Below are 20,775 nucleotides of genomic sequence, written 5' to 3' on the forward strand. Positions count from 1 at the left end.
CCCTATACACCCCCCCTATACACATTGTGACTTTCACTCCCTCTCCATTCTATCAGGGAGTTGGGAGGAGATCGCATTGAGTAAATCGACTGTTATAATTCTGTTCATTTTTTCCCCGCCAATTTTCAAATAAAGCATTTACTTCCTTATCTTAGCAAAATGACCATGCACGGCCGAGGTAATTGGCAGTTCGAATGTACACGCATAATTATTTTACCAGCAGGTGGTCTGTGATATGGTAATATCATTATTGGTTGCCATTTCCAGACCTGATTTCATTGTGATTATCAGTCTAACCATTTCTGATTGTCGTTTAATTCCGCAATAACGTTCATCTTATTGAAATTTAATGGAATAAGACACATTTCGAGGGACCGCGAAAATGATATTTATACCATCATAATGATTATGGTTTAATAATCTGAATATAAACTGAAAATTGGATGTTGCCGTAAAAGTGGTTCTGTGCGAAGACTAGTTTCGAGAGGAAAAAAGCGCGGGCGGAGAGAGCTGAGAGCGGAGGAAATTTTATACAAAAGCGGTAGTGATTCATCTTTCGGTATCATACGACGTCTGCAAGCTCACCTTACGACAGCGCAGTTGTCTCACCTCAACAAAAATCTACAAAAATGGTGAGTGTTGAAACATTTTCCACACTTGTTATAACATCAAGAGGTTTTGTTAATCTTTGGCATGTTATTTTAAAAGATCTATTCCCTTATGGTGAAAAGAAATCGTGGTTTTAAGACATTTTGCCAACCATATTTTGAACGGGTGCGCAGAGATTGTGAGCGATGGAGCGAGATGATTTTGGGTGTGTCGGTGCTTGCTTTTCAATGGAGGGAGAATGCTAGAATCACATGGAGGAGAAAGGGAGGACTGATTGGATGAGAGCGGTAGAAATGATTCGCATACCTTGCATACCTAGTGCATGTTGCAATATCTCACGCGTGAATGTTCTTTATATTTATGTATAGTCTGATAGTATACTAGTTCGTTGATGATCAAAAGGTTGGCATGGTTGGGGCCTGTAATTAGTATGATATCGAGAGGTCATTAGATAGAATTTGAACATTAAGGATGTTGAACATATATTCTTGATATATTTAACGCGTGGTATTACTATTTCAAACTAAGCAGATCTATATTTTTGTATTCGTATAATGTATTCTGATTAAAGCTAATGCCGGATGCATTTAGAATGGTAGTTACATAATCAAATGTATATTTCCTTGGAGCTATACTCCGTGATATATCACTGACAATTATTATGATTAGTATTATTTCTAGAGATGAACTCTTCAGATGTAATTTGTCCATGAAAAGATTCAAAGTGCTTTTAGCACAGACTTATCATGCTTATATTATCAATTGGAGACATGGAGTATTTCCTGATATTGAATTCGTGATAAGCACTCAGCTGAGTGATATCATATTCGATGTGTAATCTGATAATCATGATCGACAATATAGCCAGTACTGGAATCAAATTTCGATGCATGCCGATATTTTGTTGATTTCGAAAGGGTGGGGCAGAAAGAGAAAGATTGAGAATAGAAATCAACTTTCTATAGTCCAACCACTTTCGCTTATAACTATCATCAATATGTTCTTTTCGCTCTTCCTGTTTGTAGCGACTTTGTTCTGCACATTTTGTTTGAATTCTTTTAATAGCCAGTTAATAAAAATGGTTCGATGATAATTGAAAACGTAATAATACTATAGGAGTAGGCCTCCATGTATTGGAATTTTTTAGTGGCAATCCGGGATGGCAATATACTGTATTGCCACGTTTTACAAAAAGGCTGGCATGGGCTGGCGAGACGGTTTGGATGGGTGGGTTTAAAGGCCAACCGCCAGGGAAAAAAACAGACGGATTACTCATTTGAATTGGAAAAGAGCAAATTCTAATCCAAATATGGTGTAGGCGTCTCTTTTTCTCTCTCTCCGCTCTCTCCCTTGATCTCATTTCTCTGTACAATTTCTGGACTGATGTTGTTTTCCGCCGTCGAGCGACGTCAATGCCAAGGGCGATGTGCAAATATTGCCTTTACGAATTCGTATGCTCATTTTGATACAAAAAATGGGGGAAAAACACGTGAGAAAGACTGAATTTGAACAATGCATGAAACCAACCATGGGAATTTCTAAAGAACTATTTCTACCCAGTCTGTTTATTCAAGGACGCAAAATGCATGGGCTCTCCAAATGTGGTTCGATTTCATAAAAGAAATTGAATTACTCACGAATTAAAATCACCATGGTTTATTTGCTGGTATGCATTAGCTTCTAGTCTAGGTTTTCAGACCCGTATGTCTCTCAGTAATCATGCCATGGGTGGGTGCTAGATTTTTTTGTGGGGGGGGTCATGGTTTTCTTGGTTAATTCAATTATTTCTAATTTTGGATTTGAATTATAATCATATCCAATATGAATTATAATAGCCCTAATAAGCAATGAGTAATATTAAAATCAGAAAATCCTCCTCAAATAGCGACAAGAAACCTGAAAGATTCCCCAAAATGAATCATTTTACATACTGGTGTTTGTTTTTAGAATATCAGATCGGCACTTTCCTTACCCATGCCCCCACCCCACTTACCTTCTTGTTTTAAGGAATCTAATTGCACTGCAATCAAAGAAAATAATAATTTTCGCGGGCTACAACTTACTGTCAGTCAGGATCTGCAAAATTGGATAAAAATTAACCCAGGGATTTCCAAAGCTTTTTTTGAGCATTTTGGTGGCTAAAACGCCCTCGGCCCCCGTAGAATTTTTTCCCTATCGTACTGTGATTTCTTCAAAATTATGATGAAGAAAAAAAAACGGTGAAGGGTTGAGAACCTTTCACTTTTTTTAATTTAAAAAAATATGTGCACAGTCCTCCATGAAATCCTTATCCTGCCGTTGAGTACACTTCTCCCGACTGAGGACTCCCTTGCATTGGGATGAGGAAATCATAAACATGATAAAGGATTGCAAATACAGGAAGTCTGAACTATTTTTTTCCTCACAGGAATATAATTTGGACATGGCATGGTACACGATAAAACGGTTGTAAATTTCGCGCCAAATTTCTCTCGTGACTGCCTGTAATTTGACAAGAGCCGTTATGATATTTATACCATAAGTTATGCGGGTATTATAGGATGTTTATGCCTTGCCAGTAGCCACATGTAAATTAAGTTTTATAGCTCCCATGTGGAGAAGTTAATGGATATTAAAACTGACGGCAATAATATAGTAACTCATATTGTTCGAGCTCAAACTAAGTATTCTTCAATACCCATTTTTATGAGAACCGTTTTTTTTCCTGCATATATATTTATTCAATTTCAATTTCGTCATAAAAATATTAAACACATTTTTCCTTCGCCGAGAGTAAAACTATTCATACTACAGAAGTTAGATGCTGACTTGACCTCATCTCATATTTTGCAAAATTAAGATGATAACTCTTTTATTAACAATGAAATCAAACAGTAAGTTTATGCTCACAATCTCAGACCCTATGCGCCCTGCGCAACGTACTTATTACAATCAGGCTTAACTTATGCTCTAGCCAGTACAGCGTTGAAATATCAAAGCTTGTTCGAATTATTATCATAGTCATCGAGATGGAATTTGAAGAGTAGACTAGTCGATAAACAACATCTGCTACCAGTTTAGTAAATTTCAATATCGAACCATATGTAATTTACATCGTTATGCAGCGCTATTGTTTGCGCTATAAGAGAATCGAAAACACAACTATCAATTATGCTTGTAATTTATCAGTTAGTCTCACTGCAATTCTTATGACATGATTTGATACGGTAATATTAGCCTTGTTTCAAAGCAGGCGTGTTTTGTTACTATTGCACTGTGGATTCTCAATGAATGGGAGATGAAGCTTCCTTTCATGATATATTTTCTGGAAAGATTTACTGCTGTTTCAAAGAGTGATTTGGGTGGGGAAAAAAGACTAGGAAACTGAAATGGAATAATTTGCAGGGACCAAAGACCCCCCCCCCCCAAAAAAAAAAAAAAAGAAAATACATAAATAAATAAATAAATAATGCTGATAAATAAATAAATAGGTCCTATATAAATAATTAAATAAATAAGTAACACACATAAGTGAAAGTGTACAAAACAAAACATGAAAATGTCCGTCTAATTACTTGTGTGCGCCCCCCCCCCCCATTCAGTCCCCCACTTCCAAAAAAAAAAGAAGTTGCAGCACACGTTGCCCATTGAGGCGTTCCTAAAGCTACTGTTCCTGTGTAGTCTTGGGGCTGTAATGGGCATAGAGAGAATGGTGTCTGTCTGCATGCTACTACTTTATGTCCTGGGGTTCTCAGGAGTTTTGTGTAGTAGTAGCGCGTGATACGTTCACCTACATAATTCTCATCAGCAGTAGTTTGTATAGGAACTCACTTTAGGATTACTAAGGCGTGTCAAGGCTTCTCTAGACTCTATAAAGGGCTGGTATATATTAATGTATAGTTCAAAATGTATTTTACTTTGAAGTGGCGTAAAAAGCTTATTAATATGAAAAGTGTGCTTTGTAAATTTTATGTGGTTATGTCTTTCTGAGCAGGGTCATTTTTTTGCATGAAATTCTACGTATTCCTCCAATTTCTAGCAAAAAGATTTAACCATCAAGGCATAGTAAAATCACGGAGGAACACAATCAAAATGAATTCATGAAAATAAGTGTCATATTCACAATAATATTGTTTGACTCTGAAATAAACATTTAAAAAGGGCTACCAAATTGAAATTCATAATAGCATAACCAATACGGTTTGCAAATATAATGATTAATTAATACTCAAATAAATAATGAAAAAAAAAGAAGTACACTTTTGTAGAAAAAAGTCACAACAATAGCAAATTAAACAGAATAGTTTTTGCACTTTCTGTAACGTCTTCATGCAGACTTGCCTCTTACTTATTGCGGTTTAGTGGGAAAGTATAGTTTTCTTTATGAGAGGTGAATCAGTATTTTCAAACAAATCAGAACAATTTGATTTTGTCAAATCAGTGCATTAAGTTAAAACGTAATCCCTATTTTCTTGTTACTTTTCAGCGTGAATGTATCTCAGTCCATGTCGGCCAAGCCGGAGTCCAAATGGGCAATGCCTGCTGGGAGCTGTACTGCCTTGAGCACGGCATCCAGCCTGATGGTCAGATGCCCTCAGACAAGACCATCGGAGGTGGTGATGACTCCTTCAACACCTTCTTCAGTGAGACTGGAGCTGGCAAGCATGTTCCTCGGGCTGTCTTCATTGATCTTGAGCCCACTGTAGTCGGTATGTATAGGTTCATTATTTTCCTAACAGCATTCTTTTTATAAAGTTTAACATACATGTAAATATAAACTTGATACGCAAGGGCATCTTGTACAATTCACTACGTCAGAGAGCATTTGGGTTTAATGATAATCTATTAGATATTGATAGCTTAGCTAAACCGGGCTTCAGAGAGTAGCAGGATCTACACAAATGTATGTTTGTTTTGATTTACAAAGAAATAATTGTGGAAAATTGAAAAAAAAAAACTATAGGATGCCAGGAAAATGTTCATCTTTTAGAATTTTATTGTATTTTGTGGTTATAAATGGGAACAAGTCTTTTTTAATAAACGTTCTGTAAAACAGCAACAAAAAATAATGTTCTCTTTTGATTTTATAATCCATGAAGAAAAATAAATTGAATATATCAAGGAGGCGTGGCTCAAGTACTTACCAGAGAATAAGACCCATTTTTCCTCTGAATGATAACTTCTACAAAAAGATTGAAGATGTCATTGCCACTAGTAATATGGTCTTTGCCTATCAAACCAATCTTTTTTTGCTGTGCAGAGGATCCAATTCTTAAATCGAAATTAATTACGTATTTATGTTCTCACACTTATTGTTTTCCTCTCTTGTTTTAGATGAGGTCCGCACTGGAACCTACCGTCAGTTGTTCCATCCTGAGCAGCTGATCACCGGCAAGGAAGACGCTGCTAACAACTATGCTCGTGGTCATTACACAGTCGGCAAAGAACAGATCGACAATTGCCTGGACAGAATCAGAAAACTGGTAGGTTCAACAACCCTTGACGATTACAGAGTTTAGAATTCAGTAAGGGCCCATGGCAAAAAGAGTTGCTTCAGACACAATTACAAAGAATAAAAAAAGTATAAAACTTTATGAATAGGCGTTTCAGATTTGTTGGAAATCAAATTAATTGATCTTATTTCAGAGAGAGAGATGTAATTGATGACAAATCTTTCAGCAATGATTTCCTTAGAGAATATAAGCCTGAGATTAAATTGGGGAAGGATTATGATATTATTCCAAATCTATTAATATTTCTAAAGAGTGAAATCGCCACAAGAGTGTAGGTAGTCAATAGATTTTCTTTGTAATAATGTCGATACTGGTGTGGGTTAAAAACCTGACACTTCTGTGTAATCTTTCTTCCATTTCAGGCTGATCAATGCACAGGTCTTCAGGGTTTTCTGATCTTCCACAGCTTCGGTGGCGGCACTGGCTCAGGGTTCTCCTCCCTTCTCATGGAGCGCCTGTCGGTAGACTACGGTAAGAAATCCAAACTGGAGTTTGCCATCTACCCAGCTCCTCAGATTGCTACTGCTGTGGTGGAGCCTTACAACGCAATCCTCACCACCCATACAACATTGGAGCATTCCGACTGCGCCTTCATGGTCGACAACGAGGCCATCTATGACATCTGCCGTCGCAACCTCGACATCGAGCGCCCGACATACACGAACCTGAACCGTCTCATCGGCCAGATCGTCTCCTCCATCACCGCTTCTCTGCGCTTTGATGGTGCCCTCAACGTCGATCTGACAGAGTTCCAGACCAACTTGGTGCCCTACCCCCGTATCCATTTCCCTCTTGCGACCTATGCTCCGGTTATTTCCGCCGAGAAGGCATACCACGAGCAGCTGAGCGTGGCAGAGATCACTAACGCCTGCTTCGAGCCCGCCAACCAGATGGTGAAGTGCGATCCTCGTCATGGCAAGTACATGGCGTGTTGTCTCCTGTTCCGTGGGGATGTTGTCCCTAAGGATGTCAACGCCGCCATCGCTACCATCAAGACCAAGCGCACCATCCAGTTCGTTGACTGGTGTCCCACTGGCTTCAAGGTCGGCATCAACTACCAACCACCAACCATTGTACCCGGAGGCGATCTGGCTAAGGTTCAACGTGCTGTCTGCATGTTGAGCAACACCACAGCCATTGCTGAAGCCTGGGCTCGTCTTGACCATAAGTTTGATCTGATGTACGCCAAGCGTGCTTTCGTCCATTGGTACGTCGGAGAGGGTATGGAGGAAGGAGAGTTCTCCGAGGCTCGTGAAGATTTGGCGGCCCTTGAGAAGGACTACGAGGAGGTTGGTGTAGACTCCGCTGAAGAACAAGAAGAGGAGGAAGAGGAATACTAAACTCCTCTGAAAACCTCATCATCGGCCATGAGTGCCGATACCAAAACCACAAGCCATTTTTGACGAACAACATTCTACAAAAGTTAGAAATTAATGCCTTATAGACTCTACTTTTTAACAACATTCTTAAACAACATTTTTAACAAATCTCAAGACACACTTTTTTAGGAATATAAAAGAAGATTTCAAAGTCAAACTAAACAATATTTTGAACTAATCCTGCATATCTTCCCGACTTAGTAAACGTACATTCAAGGTAACACTTTAGCAGAATACAAAGCAAATATCAAACTCAACCATTCATGTAATATTATATATCTTCGAAAAGCAATCATGCCGAAATGCATGAATCCTATTTTATTCATTTCAGCAAATATTGTGCAAATTGGAGTCTTTTCATACGAAAAACGTGTACATCGACCTGCAATACTCTCGTGATACTTGCAATATGAATTTTACGGAATCCATTACGGGGTAAACAAAAGACATAACAGTAAAATATGTTTTTAAGAGCCAATCGAACAACAAAATAAAACTGGCAATACAATCTCACCATAATTGTCTACTGTCTTATACTTCTTTGAGTGATATTTGACGAAGTTGAGTTTTGAATAAAGGGATTCGTGAAGTGATTTCTTTATACACTCTAAAACAAATCAGTCAAAAATGACTAGTTAATCGAGTCAGCTGGGTGCAACTACTATTTTAGTCATATTTGACTTAAAATAGTTGTAATTTACTAAGAACAGTTTTTTCTGACTAGAATATACGTCAGAAATGTGACGAGACATCAGTTGCACCCAGTTGACTACTGATCTAGTCAATTTGACTGATTTTTCTTTTAGAGAGAAAGATGAAGAAATGGTCAAGATTAATGCGACCATGTATGGTGTGAAGAATTTTGTGCGTGGTGTTTGGATGTAGTGGTTTTAGTTTGATCTTGAGGAGTTAGTATTGTAGTGAATTATTGATCAAGGTCACAACTTGCATGCAGGAGTTGCGATGGATTGATATTATATAATAAATATATTGATACAAATTTAGATCAATCGCAATTTTGGTATGATATGAATCTGGGCCCCATCTTACAAAGAGTTGCGATTGATCCAATCAGCCTAAACTGTATGGCAATCCATCAATGTCAATTTTTTTTTCAACAGGAAATTTGAAAAATAACCTTTGTAAACAAAGAGAAGCATACTGAACTTTGAAGGAAACGATTAATGTATGAATACACAATGATAATAATAAAAATATTTTGATCAAGCGTATGTTTTAATTGTTGACGCTGCTTGCTTTTCATAGTTGTGCTTGATCGGACCAATTGCAACTCTCTGTGAGACGGGGTCCTGGGCTGTGATGATTGAAATAGCGATATCAGTGGGGAAGGAAGGCTGAGCGACAGTGTGTTATTGGAAACACCGAAGGAGGGGCAAATTTTACCCCCATTTCCAGTATCACTTTCCCGTCAAATTTGACAAGCATTAAAAAGGTCATTAATCTTCTGTCGGGTGGCTCTCTTACCACCCCCCCCCCACAAAAATTAGATAAAATAAATGAATAATAATAATAGAATTTAAAAACGAAAACAGGTACGCTAGTGCCGGTAGTAATATGTTTTCTTAAATTTCTTGATTCCTTCATTTCGTCTGTTCTATTTTATCTTAATCTCTCTTATATCAATTTCTGTTTTTTCTTCAACTTCTCCCCTCCTCTCATTCTTCTCAAGTCTTCTGATTCTTTCTTTTTCTTGTTTACTAACTTTACTTCATTTATCCTTGTTTTTCTAATTTTTTCTTTTCCTTCCGTCTTCGAACTCTTATATTTCGAATCAACGTTGTCTTATTTTTCTTAATATTGGTGTTGATCATTCGTTTGCCCATATTCATGAAGGCAGTCGTAATAATAATAATACTATATAGCATTTATGAGGCGTCGATTATACTTTTGCCAATCAGTGGCGCACTATTATCACCCCGGCTATAATATAGCTCATAGAACTGTTTAACCGAAATTTTAAATGGCTTTCTCGGTCGAGTGTTACAAATGAAGGTGAATGTTCTGTCCAAAGACAACTGCTGTGCCGCGGTGTAGGATTCAAACCACGTTCCTTAATCAGTGTTAATTGCGATATGCTGCCTGTATATATTTTTACTACGCCCCTAATCCTATTCTTCTTCATTATTATTATCGTCATCACCATAATTTTATAACGTCCTTCCGCCTCTTCTTTCTCGAATCATTGTTGTCTTATTTTTCTTTAATAATGAACCCTTTATAAACAGGGGTCGCGGGGGGGGGCTGGATGCTTCAGAACTTTTTTTCTAAACCATGTACATTACCGAAAAAATGACCATACTATTGTGATTTTTTTGCATGGTCAGGCCCCCCCCCCTCCCCCACGTTGAAAATCGTTCCGCCGCCCTGATAAGTAATATTGGTCACTTTTTGTATTTTCACCTTAATGTTAATCCTTTGCTTGAGGTCGGTTGCGAAGCTACCACTTTTCATTAGTTTTCCCCTTATTTTCACAGCATTAATGTCGACCCTGATCGTCGACAACGTGGACAAAGCGACGTCCATCATTGATCACGCGGATGCAATGCCCTCTCTGCGGGTCGTAGTCGTCATGGACCTCGATGACGAGGGTACGAGTGACATCAGACAACGATACGCGTCGCAAAGCATCGAGCTATGTTCGTTCGAAGAGGTTGTGAGACACGGAGCACAAAATCCTTCCGATGTCATCGTAAGTGGCGCTATTGCAATATGTAGGGACAACCAAGGGGGTGGCAACCAAGGGGTGGCAGACGTTTGCTCCTGCGACAATTGCTCTGGGTTTTGTTTTGTCTTATATTTAGGGTTAAGGTTGCAATGGGATTTTATGTCAGGATGAAGGTAGAGTATAATATCGAATACAGTGATGGAGTGAGTTATTCAATAATTTTTTTTTATCGAAAAGGGTCCTAGTAATTAAAAGACTCTTTGTAGTAAGCCATTAAGACAGTACATATTTCAACAATCAAATAATGCGAGTGTGAAGCGTAAGCTGAAATTATTTTGACGTTCTGACCTTAAAAAAAGGAATTCTAAGCACTTTTTTTATCACGAACAGGATAGGTATATAACTAGACAATTGATGCGAGCGGGAAAAAGAGAGATGTAGACCTTAAAAGGGACACTGTATTCATGCTTTGTAAATCATGCAAACTGGGTAATTGGGTATCTTTCTACATAGATTATTCGAGCGCGTAGCGCGAGCAGAACAACTTTGATATTCTGATCCTAAACTGGATGATTTAAGCACACTTTAAATAAAGAACAAGCTGCTTATCTTAATAAACATGCGTGCGCGTGTTCAAGATTAAGACCAAGGAGCTGAAGCTCCTTGTTAAGACCTAGTATATGGGCATTCTAAATACATTTTTCATCATCAAAATCAATAATGCGAGCGTGAAGCCCGAGCTAAAAATATTTTATATTCCGATCTGAAAAAGGGTCAATGTCAGCACTAGATCGCACTCAATAAATGATGTGAGCGCGAAGCGCGAGCTAATATTTTTTCTCATTAATTTGACATAAGACCGAACATCCGTCAGCATGTGAAAATGATATTCCTCTTCTTAATAAGCGCGAGATGAAATTTGTCGATATTCCATTCTGAAAAAGGGGCACTTTAATCATACAAGAATTCATAAAATTTGATCTTATTCAGTAATCAAATAAGCCTTATTGTGAGCGAAAAATTGTTGCTAACAAGGCCTAAAAACTGGACAATTTTAGCACCTTTGTAATTATTAATATATTTTGAACACTTGATGCGAGCTCAAATCATGAGTTCAAATATTTCATTGAAAAGCTGTGATGAAAAGGGGATTTTAAGAAGTTTACAATGAGGTTGAATAGCGAAGGTGTGACCATGGAGCTAGTGACAGATGTGAAAACAACATAGTTACACATAATACGACACGTGTTTTTTTATTATTAGTAGTATGATTATTATTTTTTATTATTATTATTTCATTATTATTTCATTATTATTGTTATTATCATCATCATCATCATTATTATTAGTATTATTATTATTTGATTTTTCCTTGCCAGCTTCCTTCACCAAATGATATCAACACAATCTGCTTTACCAGTGGGACTACAGGTAAGATCGAACTTAATAAATCATTTAAAAAAAAAAGGGTCAAGGAGTGAAATGGATGGGGTGATGAGAAGAAAGAGAAGGAGAAAAGAGGAGGAGAAGAAGAAGAAGTAGAAGAAGAGGAAGAAGAAGGAGATGAAGAAGAAGGAGGAGGAGAAGAAGAAGGAGGAGGAGAAGAAGAAGAAAAAGAAGACGGGGGAAAGAAGAGGATGAAGGATTGAAGAAGGGGTAGAAGAAGAATAATAAGAAGAAGATGAAGGAGGAGAAAGAAAGAAAGAAAGAAAGAACGAAAGAAAGAAAGAAAGAAGGAGGAAGAGGAGGAGATGGAGAAAAACAAGAATAATGAAAAAAGGAAAATGGTGACAAAGATGATGGTGATGATGGTGAAGATGATGATGGTGATTGATGATGATGATGACGACGATGACGATGATGATGTTCATGATGAGGATGATGATGTTGATGAATGATGATGATGATGAATGATGAATCTAACTTTCCTTTTCTCGGGATTCTTTTCAAATCCATCTTGTTCCTTTTTCTTTGTTTTAAGGTTTACCGAAAGGTGTTCCTCTTAGTCACAAGAATCATATCGCTAACCATGCAGCAATATTCTGTACTTATCAGGTAAATCGAGATATTTTTCAAACGTGAAATAGAGAAATTATGTATTTAGTTGTTTTTTTTCGTTAATGAATTGAATATTCGCTCCTTATTTTTGTCTCGCATGTCAGTGCAGAGCGAGGCTATAGGCGCCGCTTTTCCGACGGCTACTGCGGCGGCGGTGGCGTTAACATTAAATCTTAAACGAAGGTTAAGTTTTTTAAATGACATAACTTAAAAAGTATATGGACCTAGTTCATGAAACGTAGACATACGATTAATCAAGTATTACTCAGGGGCCGCGGAAGCTTTTTCCAAAACTGTGTACAAAAACGTAAAAATGACGATATGATTGTGATTTTCTGCATGGTCAGCCCCCCCCCCCCACACTTTGAAAACCGTTCCGCGTCCCCTGTTACTGAACATTCTTTCTGAGTTTCAGGTCACATCACCTAGGATAAAGGTCATGTAGGGTCAATGAACGTAGACAATGTTTTGGAAATTAACATAAAAATCTTCACCTAAGGTTAAGTTTTTGAAATGTCGTCATAACTTAGAAAGCATGTGAACCTAGTTCATGAAACTTGAATAAAAGTGTAATGGGGTATTACTGAATAATCTGCCTGAGTTTCAGGTCATATGACTAAGGTAAAAGGTCATTTAGTGTCGATGAACTTTGGCCATCTTGGTATTATTGTGTTACTATCATTACTCTGAAATTGTATTGGTCTAGTGCATAAAACTTGGACGTAAGAGTAAGCAAGTATCACTGAACATCCGTGTAAGTTTCAGGTCACATGCGCAAGGTCAAAGGTCATTAAGGTCAATGAACTTTGGCCATATTGGAGGTTATTATTAAATTGCTGTCAAAATTTCCAAAGTTTATTGATATAGTTTATAAATTGTGGACATAGGGGTGATCAAGTATCACTGACAAGTCTTATGTCACATGATCAAGGTCAATTGTCATTTAGGATAAATGAACGTAGTATTGTAGCATTATATGAATAGTGTTTTGTGAATAATTATTTTATAGTAGTTTTTAAGGTCAGCACTGCTGCTATACTGAATCGCGTAATGCAGATGAGACTGCCAGAGGCATTCCACGTTTTAAAGAATTCAAACGAAATTAATTCAAAGGCATCATAAGTCACTTAAATAAATGCTTTTTCAGAAATATTTTTCATTGTGAAAGCGTAAACAGTTTATTCATTTTATTATTTTTATCGTTGTGTAAAACTATGTATTTATTAATTTCTATACTATTGCCTAGTTAATATTTTTTCAGTGCTATATTTATGTAAAATATTGTTTGTCGATGTAATTTTTTGATATTTTTTTGCACAAGGCACAGATGAAAAATATTCTTTATTGATCTTTGTACTTGTATCGATTTTTTTCTTCAAAATACATAAATGAATAAGAAAATGAAATGAAAAAAATATACGAATAACTAAACAAGCATATACACAAATCAATCAATCATTAAATAGATAAACAAATAAGTAAATAAATGAATAAAGAAATATGTAAATAAACTAAGAGGTAAACCAGTAAATAATCATATGAATAAATATATGAATAAATGAATGAATAAATGAATACTTTCTCTTCTGATAAATAGGACCATGAACTGACGGATCCTAATGACGTTCATCTATCCCTTCTACCATGTCCTCATGTCTATGAAAGAGGTAACATTGTAAGTATAACCTTGCTTCTGTTAATTGGGATTCAATGCCAACATCATAAGTGATTACGATATACCGACATCAACGAACGGAAAGAGTGTCAACACTTGCCCTCTACGCTCGTTGGTCGACACATAATAGGGAATTTTCTCAAACGCTACGTAGACGCTTTGTACAACGCACCAATTCCCTTGAAATGCAAGTCAAATCACCGTGCACGGCTGAAATGTTTTTTTGTCGAATGTTGGTGGACCGGGACAGGCGGACTAGCTGATCGTCCAAAGATTCGGACCCTGACGAAAAATTGCAAATATATCGACAGTCCAGAGTCCATGACGACACTGCTAATTTGATTCACCAACTTCGACCCAGGCGGATTTGTCCATCGAAAGGCTTGTGACGAAATATTCTCTGCGCGCGCTATAGAAGAGAATGCGTAGTGATTGCAAAAACTCCATATTACGGGATGTTGATGTAAGACTGTGGTATTATCTCAATTCGATAATTGAAAAATGTAATTTTTCAATTACTTTTAATTACATTCAATTTTAACAATAATTTTACTCAATTTATGATGTAATTTCATGACCTTTTTCATGTCAACTGCTTCAGCATCAAAGAGTGTACTGTAATAGGCAGAATCCGTGCTCTTTTACATAATCGTTCATCTGTTAGCTTCTCTATAACTTAGAATTCTGTTGAAATACGTGGGACTAAACGTTAGTATATACAGAATACAAATTGATTTCATATATGACTTTTATAGAAAGTAATTTCAATTTTTATTGTAATTGACATAAGTAATTGGTGATTGCAATTGAAATAAATGTAATTCAGTTGAAAATTAGTTGTCATTAAACATTTCTTCAATTACTAAATTGTAATTTTAAAGGGGTGGTCCAGGCTGAAAGTATTTATAGCTTAATAAATAGAGTAGAATTCACTGAGCAAAATGCCGAAAATTTCGTCAAAATCGGAAAACAAATAGCAAAGTTATTGAATTTTAAAGTTTAGCAATATTTTGTAAAAACAGTCTGTATGAATATTCTTAGGTGGACTGATGATGTCATGTCTCTACTTGTTCTTTTGTATTTTGTTATATGAGATTAGGTTTATTCAAATTTTTTCCTCCAAGAACTAGAAAAATTTGATTGACAACTGATTTAGTGCATTAGATATTTATTGCTGCAACTTATTTCATTATAAGGGAGACATATTATTCACACAAGTATGAAATAATGGAAAAAATATGATTTTATGTAATAACATAAGAAAACGGAAAGTGGAGATGTGACATCATCAGCTCGCCTAATGAATATTCATGACGACTGTTTTCACAAAATATTGCTAAACTTTAAACTTCAATAACTTCATTATTTGTTATCCGATTTTGATGAAATTTTCGGCGTTTTGCTCAGTGAATTCTACTCTGTGTATTAAGATATAAATATTTTCAGCCTGGACCATACCTTTCATTGAAGAAAGTAATCTACTGACGATTACGATAAAATGTGAAGACGTAATCATTTCCCCGACTTCCTTTCCTTTTCTTTCCAGTACAATATCATGATAACGGGTGTGCAGATCGGCTACTTTAGCGGTGACATGCTAAAACTCGTAGAAGATGCACAGGAGTTAAGACCGACAGTCTTTACTGCAGTACCAAGATTATATAATAGACTCTTCGATCGGGTAAGTAAAATGCTACAGTTTGTATTGTCAACCGTGTTTGATTTTAATGCATTGATAATTTTCAAGGTTTGTTGACATATATGATTTTGATTTTGGTGGGTCCTTTTTTCCAAATATTATGTGACAACAAGCAACAGAAGAAATTATCATTACTCGCCGACAGGTGGGAGCATTTTCCCCGTATATATACATGTACATATATTGCAAGCAAAATAAAATAAAAACATTTATCGTGAGGGCCCATATGCAGTTTAACATATATTTCTATTACCGCCCCCCTTTAAAAAAAAGCATTGCTTCCTGAGGGGTGGAAACGTCACTGGTGACATACACTAACATTTCAATACCGAAATAATATTTTGGTGTCGAGTTTATCCTAGTTTGTGAGCAGGAGTAATGTTTAATAAATGCAAAGATGAAACAAAGTTATCAAAATGATTATATCGCGTTCATCAGTAGATTGTTTGCTAAGTTTGAATGACGCGAAGAGCGTCCATGCTTCGATCTTACAACATTTTTTATAAAAATCATATTTTGGATAAAAGTCTCAAGTTATGAAATACATTTACGTAATATCATGCGAAGTGTATCATGCGGCTTTAAAGGCCAGAAAAAGAACAAGAAAAAACAGTAATAAAAAGGGTTTTTTTTTAATCTAATACGCATTATTTTTTTCAGATACGGACATCTGTTGATAATGGCAGCGCCATCAAAAAAGCAGTTTTCAACTACGCTCTCAATCAAAAGATGAAAGATCTAGAACAGTAAGTGCACATTAGATTTTCTTATATGTTCCAATATGTTACTTCATTGAAATCACGAAACGCATGAGAAAAAATGATATTCAAATTAGTAAATCGGCAAATTACATAATTAGATTTATGTAACCCTATAGATTTGGTATTGTTTTGGTAAGGTCTGTTTGGGGAGTGGAATTTCGCTATTCCGAAGGTTCGTCATTCCAAAAGTTCGAGATTCAGAAATTACAATCAGAAGATTCGTTAATATGAATATTTGTTATTCCAAAGAATAGAAATTTCATTTTCAGTCTATGGAACATTCAGATAACAAACCTAATTTCATTTTCAGGCTGACAAACCTTCAGTAAAAACAAACTTTTAGAATAACAAATCCGAATTATTTTTCGGATTATCGAACCTTTGGAACCATGCTACGGATGTTGGGATTAATGAACCCCCTTCACTTTCGGACTAAAGGCCCTATCTCACCAACGGAGACGTCGCCGCGACAGTCTCCAACTTATCAGTCGCTGCAGTCGCGGAGACGTCTCGGAGACAAAAATGGCTTGCGCTCTCACCAAGGAGACGTCTCGATGGAACGTTTGAAAGATCATACACCTGACTTGGAGCAGGAGGAGGGATATCAGCACGCGTTCAGTCACGTGGTTTCTGAAGTGGGTCAAACAGTGTGAAGAAGTGTCGCGGAGACGTCTCCGCAATGTATTATAATTTTTTTTGGTCTCCAGCAGGTCTTCGCGATGTCTCTGAGACGTCTCTGAGACATCGCGGAGACATCGCGGCGACGTCTCAGCAGTCGCAGATATCATTAGTCTCCGAGACGTCGCAGCAACTGATGGAGACTTCTCGGAGACGTCGCGGAGACTAGAAACAGTCTCCAAAAATATTAAACATGTTTAATCTTCTTGCGACTCCTCGGAGACTCTGTAATTTTCATGAGACGTCTCAGAGATGTCGCGGAGACGTCTCTGCAACTAGCAAAATTTGTAGTCGCGAACTAGTCGCGAACTAGTTTCAAGCCCAGTGAGATACCCCCTTAACGAACATCTTCGTACGTGAAAATTGCATGTTCCTAAACACAAAACACAAGATTAATTGTTATGTAGTTTTTCCTTTTTCTAGTTAACTATGATAATGATAATAATACCAACATGCTTATATAGCGCATATCACTGCCAAATGCGTCCCTATGCGCTTAATTGGATATTTTACCCTGGCTTTAGCCCCGCAGCCTTTTACAGCGCGGTGGCATTGCAATGAATAAATTCCTGCCAAGTACCCATTCACCTCACCTTAGTCACTTTGAGTGCAGCACAATGTGGACAAATTTCTTGCTGAACGAAATTACGCCATGGCTGGGATTCGAACCCACAACTCTCTGTTTCAAAGTCCGAAGACTAATCCACTGGGCCACAACCCGGGCCACAACGTTCAACATACGATATACATAAGTAATAAATGCCTCGAAGGAAATAAAATCAATTTTAGTCATAGTGTTATTAAACCTAACTCACATTTTTGAAGATGTTATTCGGTCAATGGAAATTTCATTAAATCATGATTTCACTAAAAGAAGAAAATACCGTCTTGAATTTTCTTCCTTTATCAAAGGGGTACGCTGAGCCGAGATACAATCTGGGACAAACTAGTCTTTAAAAAGATTCAGGTAAGTAACTACGAAGTGGATAGGGAGGTGCCCATCTAGGATTTATTTAGAATGATTTGTTCCTTTTTATGGTGTTTAAAAGACTCTTTCATCTGGCTGGAAAGATCCCCTTTCCCCGAAGATCTCGGCTTTTTACTGTGCGATCGCTACCAAACTCGACAAGTACGTCACCCACATAACATAGTCAACAAGATTGTATATTTGTTCATTCCAAAATTATTCAACTTTATTTTTTCAATTAATTATGCAATTCATGTATGAAATTCGAATTTGGCTGTAAATCTATAAACAAAGCCCTAGAAATACTTATTTTTGTTTAAAGCTCTTTGTTGGTTTCTGATAAAATAATGCACATAAGAAAATATTTGGTATCAGATGTTCTCTCATATGATTTATTTTCTTGTTTCTTGATTTTCGACTTTTTGTTTTATATTGTTTGTTAGCTACCTTATTCCGATCATAAACAACATGGCATTAATTGATTTAAATCAGTAAGAAGAAAAATAATGATACGGTAATGAATTTGGGGGTAGAAACAGACTTTGCATTAGATTTTTGTTCTTCGAAATATGCTTTATAGTATCACTGAACGAATGGTATATTTCGGATCATTTAGGATATTCTAGGTGGACGGATTCGGCAGTTGTACACAGGTGGTGCCCCGATATCTGGAGAGGTTATCACCTTCCTCCGGTGTGCTTTTGGCTGCATGGTAAGGGATATGTCAACAATTTAAAACAGCATATTATTATATTCTTTATTTTCTTCTTTTTCCTTCTCTTCTTTTCTCTGCCATTTCCTTTGTATTGTTTGTTGTATTGTCTCAGCTTTAGGGTATACGCCTTCTTCTTAAAACCCTACATGTACATATTTATATTTTTCATAACAAATTGATTTATGTATGAATTTATGTTTACGAAAAATGTAATGAAATGGAATAAAATAAATGTTTATTTGAATTGAATTTATTTATTTATTGAAGCCTCTCTAACGAAATACTCAGAAAGGAAAAATGTGATATCATATTCTATTCATCATCTGCAGTTACACTCTTTCAACTGTACTCAATATAGAGAGGTAAAAAGATAGAAAGGGGATTCTTCTTTTGTACAACAAAGAAAAGTGTTTCAGGAAACTGACTGACAAATTTGCTCCGCTGGGATTCCAGGAAGAGTTGCAAGTGAAAATCACTTGTCAATTTCATGAACAAGTTCAAGATGCTATGATGGAATTCCTCATTGAAATAATTGCTGGTGTTGTTGTTGTTTTTATGGTTTATGGCTCTGTCTGGTCGATCTCTGATAGTTTACGCTGGGCTCGTGCCTGAGGGCCTTCGCCCTTCCCATAGAGTATATTTGATCCTCCTTTTTATTCTAATATCTTTACCTATTCTCACAGCACTGGCGTAAATCCTTGCGTCACACCTATTGTTCAGGGGGATGGAACAATAGAACAACAGGTGTGACGCAAGGATTTACGCCAGTGTCTCACAGAGAGGACTGATAGCAGTCAGTCCCTTAATAGATATCTGTTCTAGATTTAAAACTTTTATTTCGTGATCATTGAAGTCACCTGGTTTTATTTACAGTTCGTGCAAGCCTACGGTCAGACAGAGACGACAAGCTGTATTTCACATACCCTCCCGTGTGATATGACAAACGGTCATATCGGGCCTCCCGGGGCTGGGATGGAGGTCAAACTCGTCGATGTACCAGAGTTGGACTACTATGCGGCGGATAACAAAGGAGAGGTATAAAAATTGAAGAGGGGGTAGTTTATACGATTCTGGTTGCAGTTCTTCAGGGTTGATGAGGAAAATAATGGAGAGGGGGAGGGATGAGGAACTGACGATGGCAGTAGAGATGATGTTAGTTGCTTTGGGAGTGATGGTTTTGGTGGTGGTGGTGATGGTGGTGGTTTTGGTGGTGGTGGTGGTGGTGGTAGTGATGGTTTTGATGGTGGTAGTGGTGGTGGCGGTAGTGGTGATGGTAGTAGTGGTGGTGGTGGTGGTGGTGATGGTAGTAGTGGTGGTGGTGGTAGTGGTGGTGGCGGTAGTGGTGGTAGCAGTGGTGGTGGTGGTAGTGGTGGTGATGGTGGTGGTGGTGGTAGTGGTGGCGGTGTTGTGGTGGTGTTAGTGGTTGTTGTGGACCGGTGTTGGAAGTTATGGCAATATTGTTGATGGTGCCGATAATGATGATAATGATGAGGGATCATGGTAATATTTGATGAGGATTACGAATACCTTGTTGATGTGATGATGACGATGAGGATATGTTCTTTAATACAATTATCATGATCTTAAAGATGATGATGAAGATGACTCTGCGTGCTAGCTACCCAGGAAACTGTAGTTGCACACGGAATATTTCACTCAAGTATGTATGTGATACATCGTTAGTGTCCCTACTATTTAACACGTCCAATTCAGGGACCACGGAAACTTTTTTTTCCAAAACCGTATACAAAAACGTAAAAATGACCATTTAATTGTGATTTTTTGCATGGTCTATCAAAACTGTTCCGCGGTTCCTGCTATGTCTGCAAATTGGTGATCAATTATCTAATGTGTGGTACGAACGATACCTTTTTTTCAGATCTGTGTGAAAGGAGAGAATGTATTTGATGGTTACCTTGACAACCCAGAGTTAACAGCTGAAGCTATAGATGATGATGGTTGGATGCACTCCGGCGATATAGGAGAATGGACAGAAGTATGAAATATTATTGTTTTATTCAATTGATTATGTAATTAATTCATAGTTCTTTATCAT

At 37.1% G+C, this 20,775-nt stretch overlaps 2 protein-coding genes and 1 non-coding gene across 3 annotated transcripts in view; all 3 read left to right on the plus strand.

Annotated features, from left to right (window-relative positions):
- Positions 1 to 20,775, plus strand: part of LOC121431735 (long-chain-fatty-acid--CoA ligase 5-like) — a 44,800-nt gene that overhangs the window by 20,877 nt on the left and 3,148 nt on the right. Inside the window, exons 7-16 of the mRNA XM_041629423.1 lie at positions 9,976 to 10,190; positions 11,546 to 11,597; positions 12,148 to 12,221; positions 13,822 to 13,899; positions 15,446 to 15,580; positions 16,259 to 16,344; positions 17,950 to 18,004; positions 18,621 to 18,716; positions 19,593 to 19,754; positions 20,599 to 20,715. Of these exons, the coding sequence (XP_041485357.1) occupies positions 9,976 to 10,190; positions 11,546 to 11,597; positions 12,148 to 12,221; positions 13,822 to 13,899; positions 15,446 to 15,580; positions 16,259 to 16,344; positions 17,950 to 18,004; positions 18,621 to 18,716; positions 19,593 to 19,754; positions 20,599 to 20,715 (1,070 nt within the window). The remainder of the gene's footprint in view (positions 1 to 9,975; positions 10,191 to 11,545; positions 11,598 to 12,147; positions 12,222 to 13,821; positions 13,900 to 15,445; positions 15,581 to 16,258; positions 16,345 to 17,949; positions 18,005 to 18,620; positions 18,717 to 19,592; positions 19,755 to 20,598; positions 20,716 to 20,775) is intronic.
- LOC121431736 (tubulin alpha-3 chain-like) lies at positions 533 to 7,993 on the plus strand. Its single transcript, XM_041629424.1, has 4 exons — positions 533 to 632; positions 5,075 to 5,297; positions 5,923 to 6,071; positions 6,464 to 7,993. The coding sequence occupies exons 1-4, from the start codon at positions 630 to 632 to the stop codon at positions 7,439 to 7,441; spliced, it is 1,353 nt and encodes a 450-aa protein (XP_041485358.1). The 5' UTR covers positions 533 to 629; the 3' UTR covers positions 7,442 to 7,993.
- Positions 4,228 to 4,385, plus strand: LOC121405618. Its single transcript, XR_005968663.1, has one exon. It is a non-coding gene; the product is annotated as a small nucleolar RNA SNORA17 (small nucleolar RNA).

Source organism: Lytechinus variegatus, chromosome 18 (assembly GCF_018143015.1).
Source record: "Lytechinus variegatus isolate NC3 chromosome 18, Lvar_3.0, whole genome shotgun sequence".
NCBI classification, from domain to species: Eukaryota; Metazoa; Echinodermata; class Echinoidea; order Temnopleuroida; family Toxopneustidae; genus Lytechinus; species Lytechinus variegatus.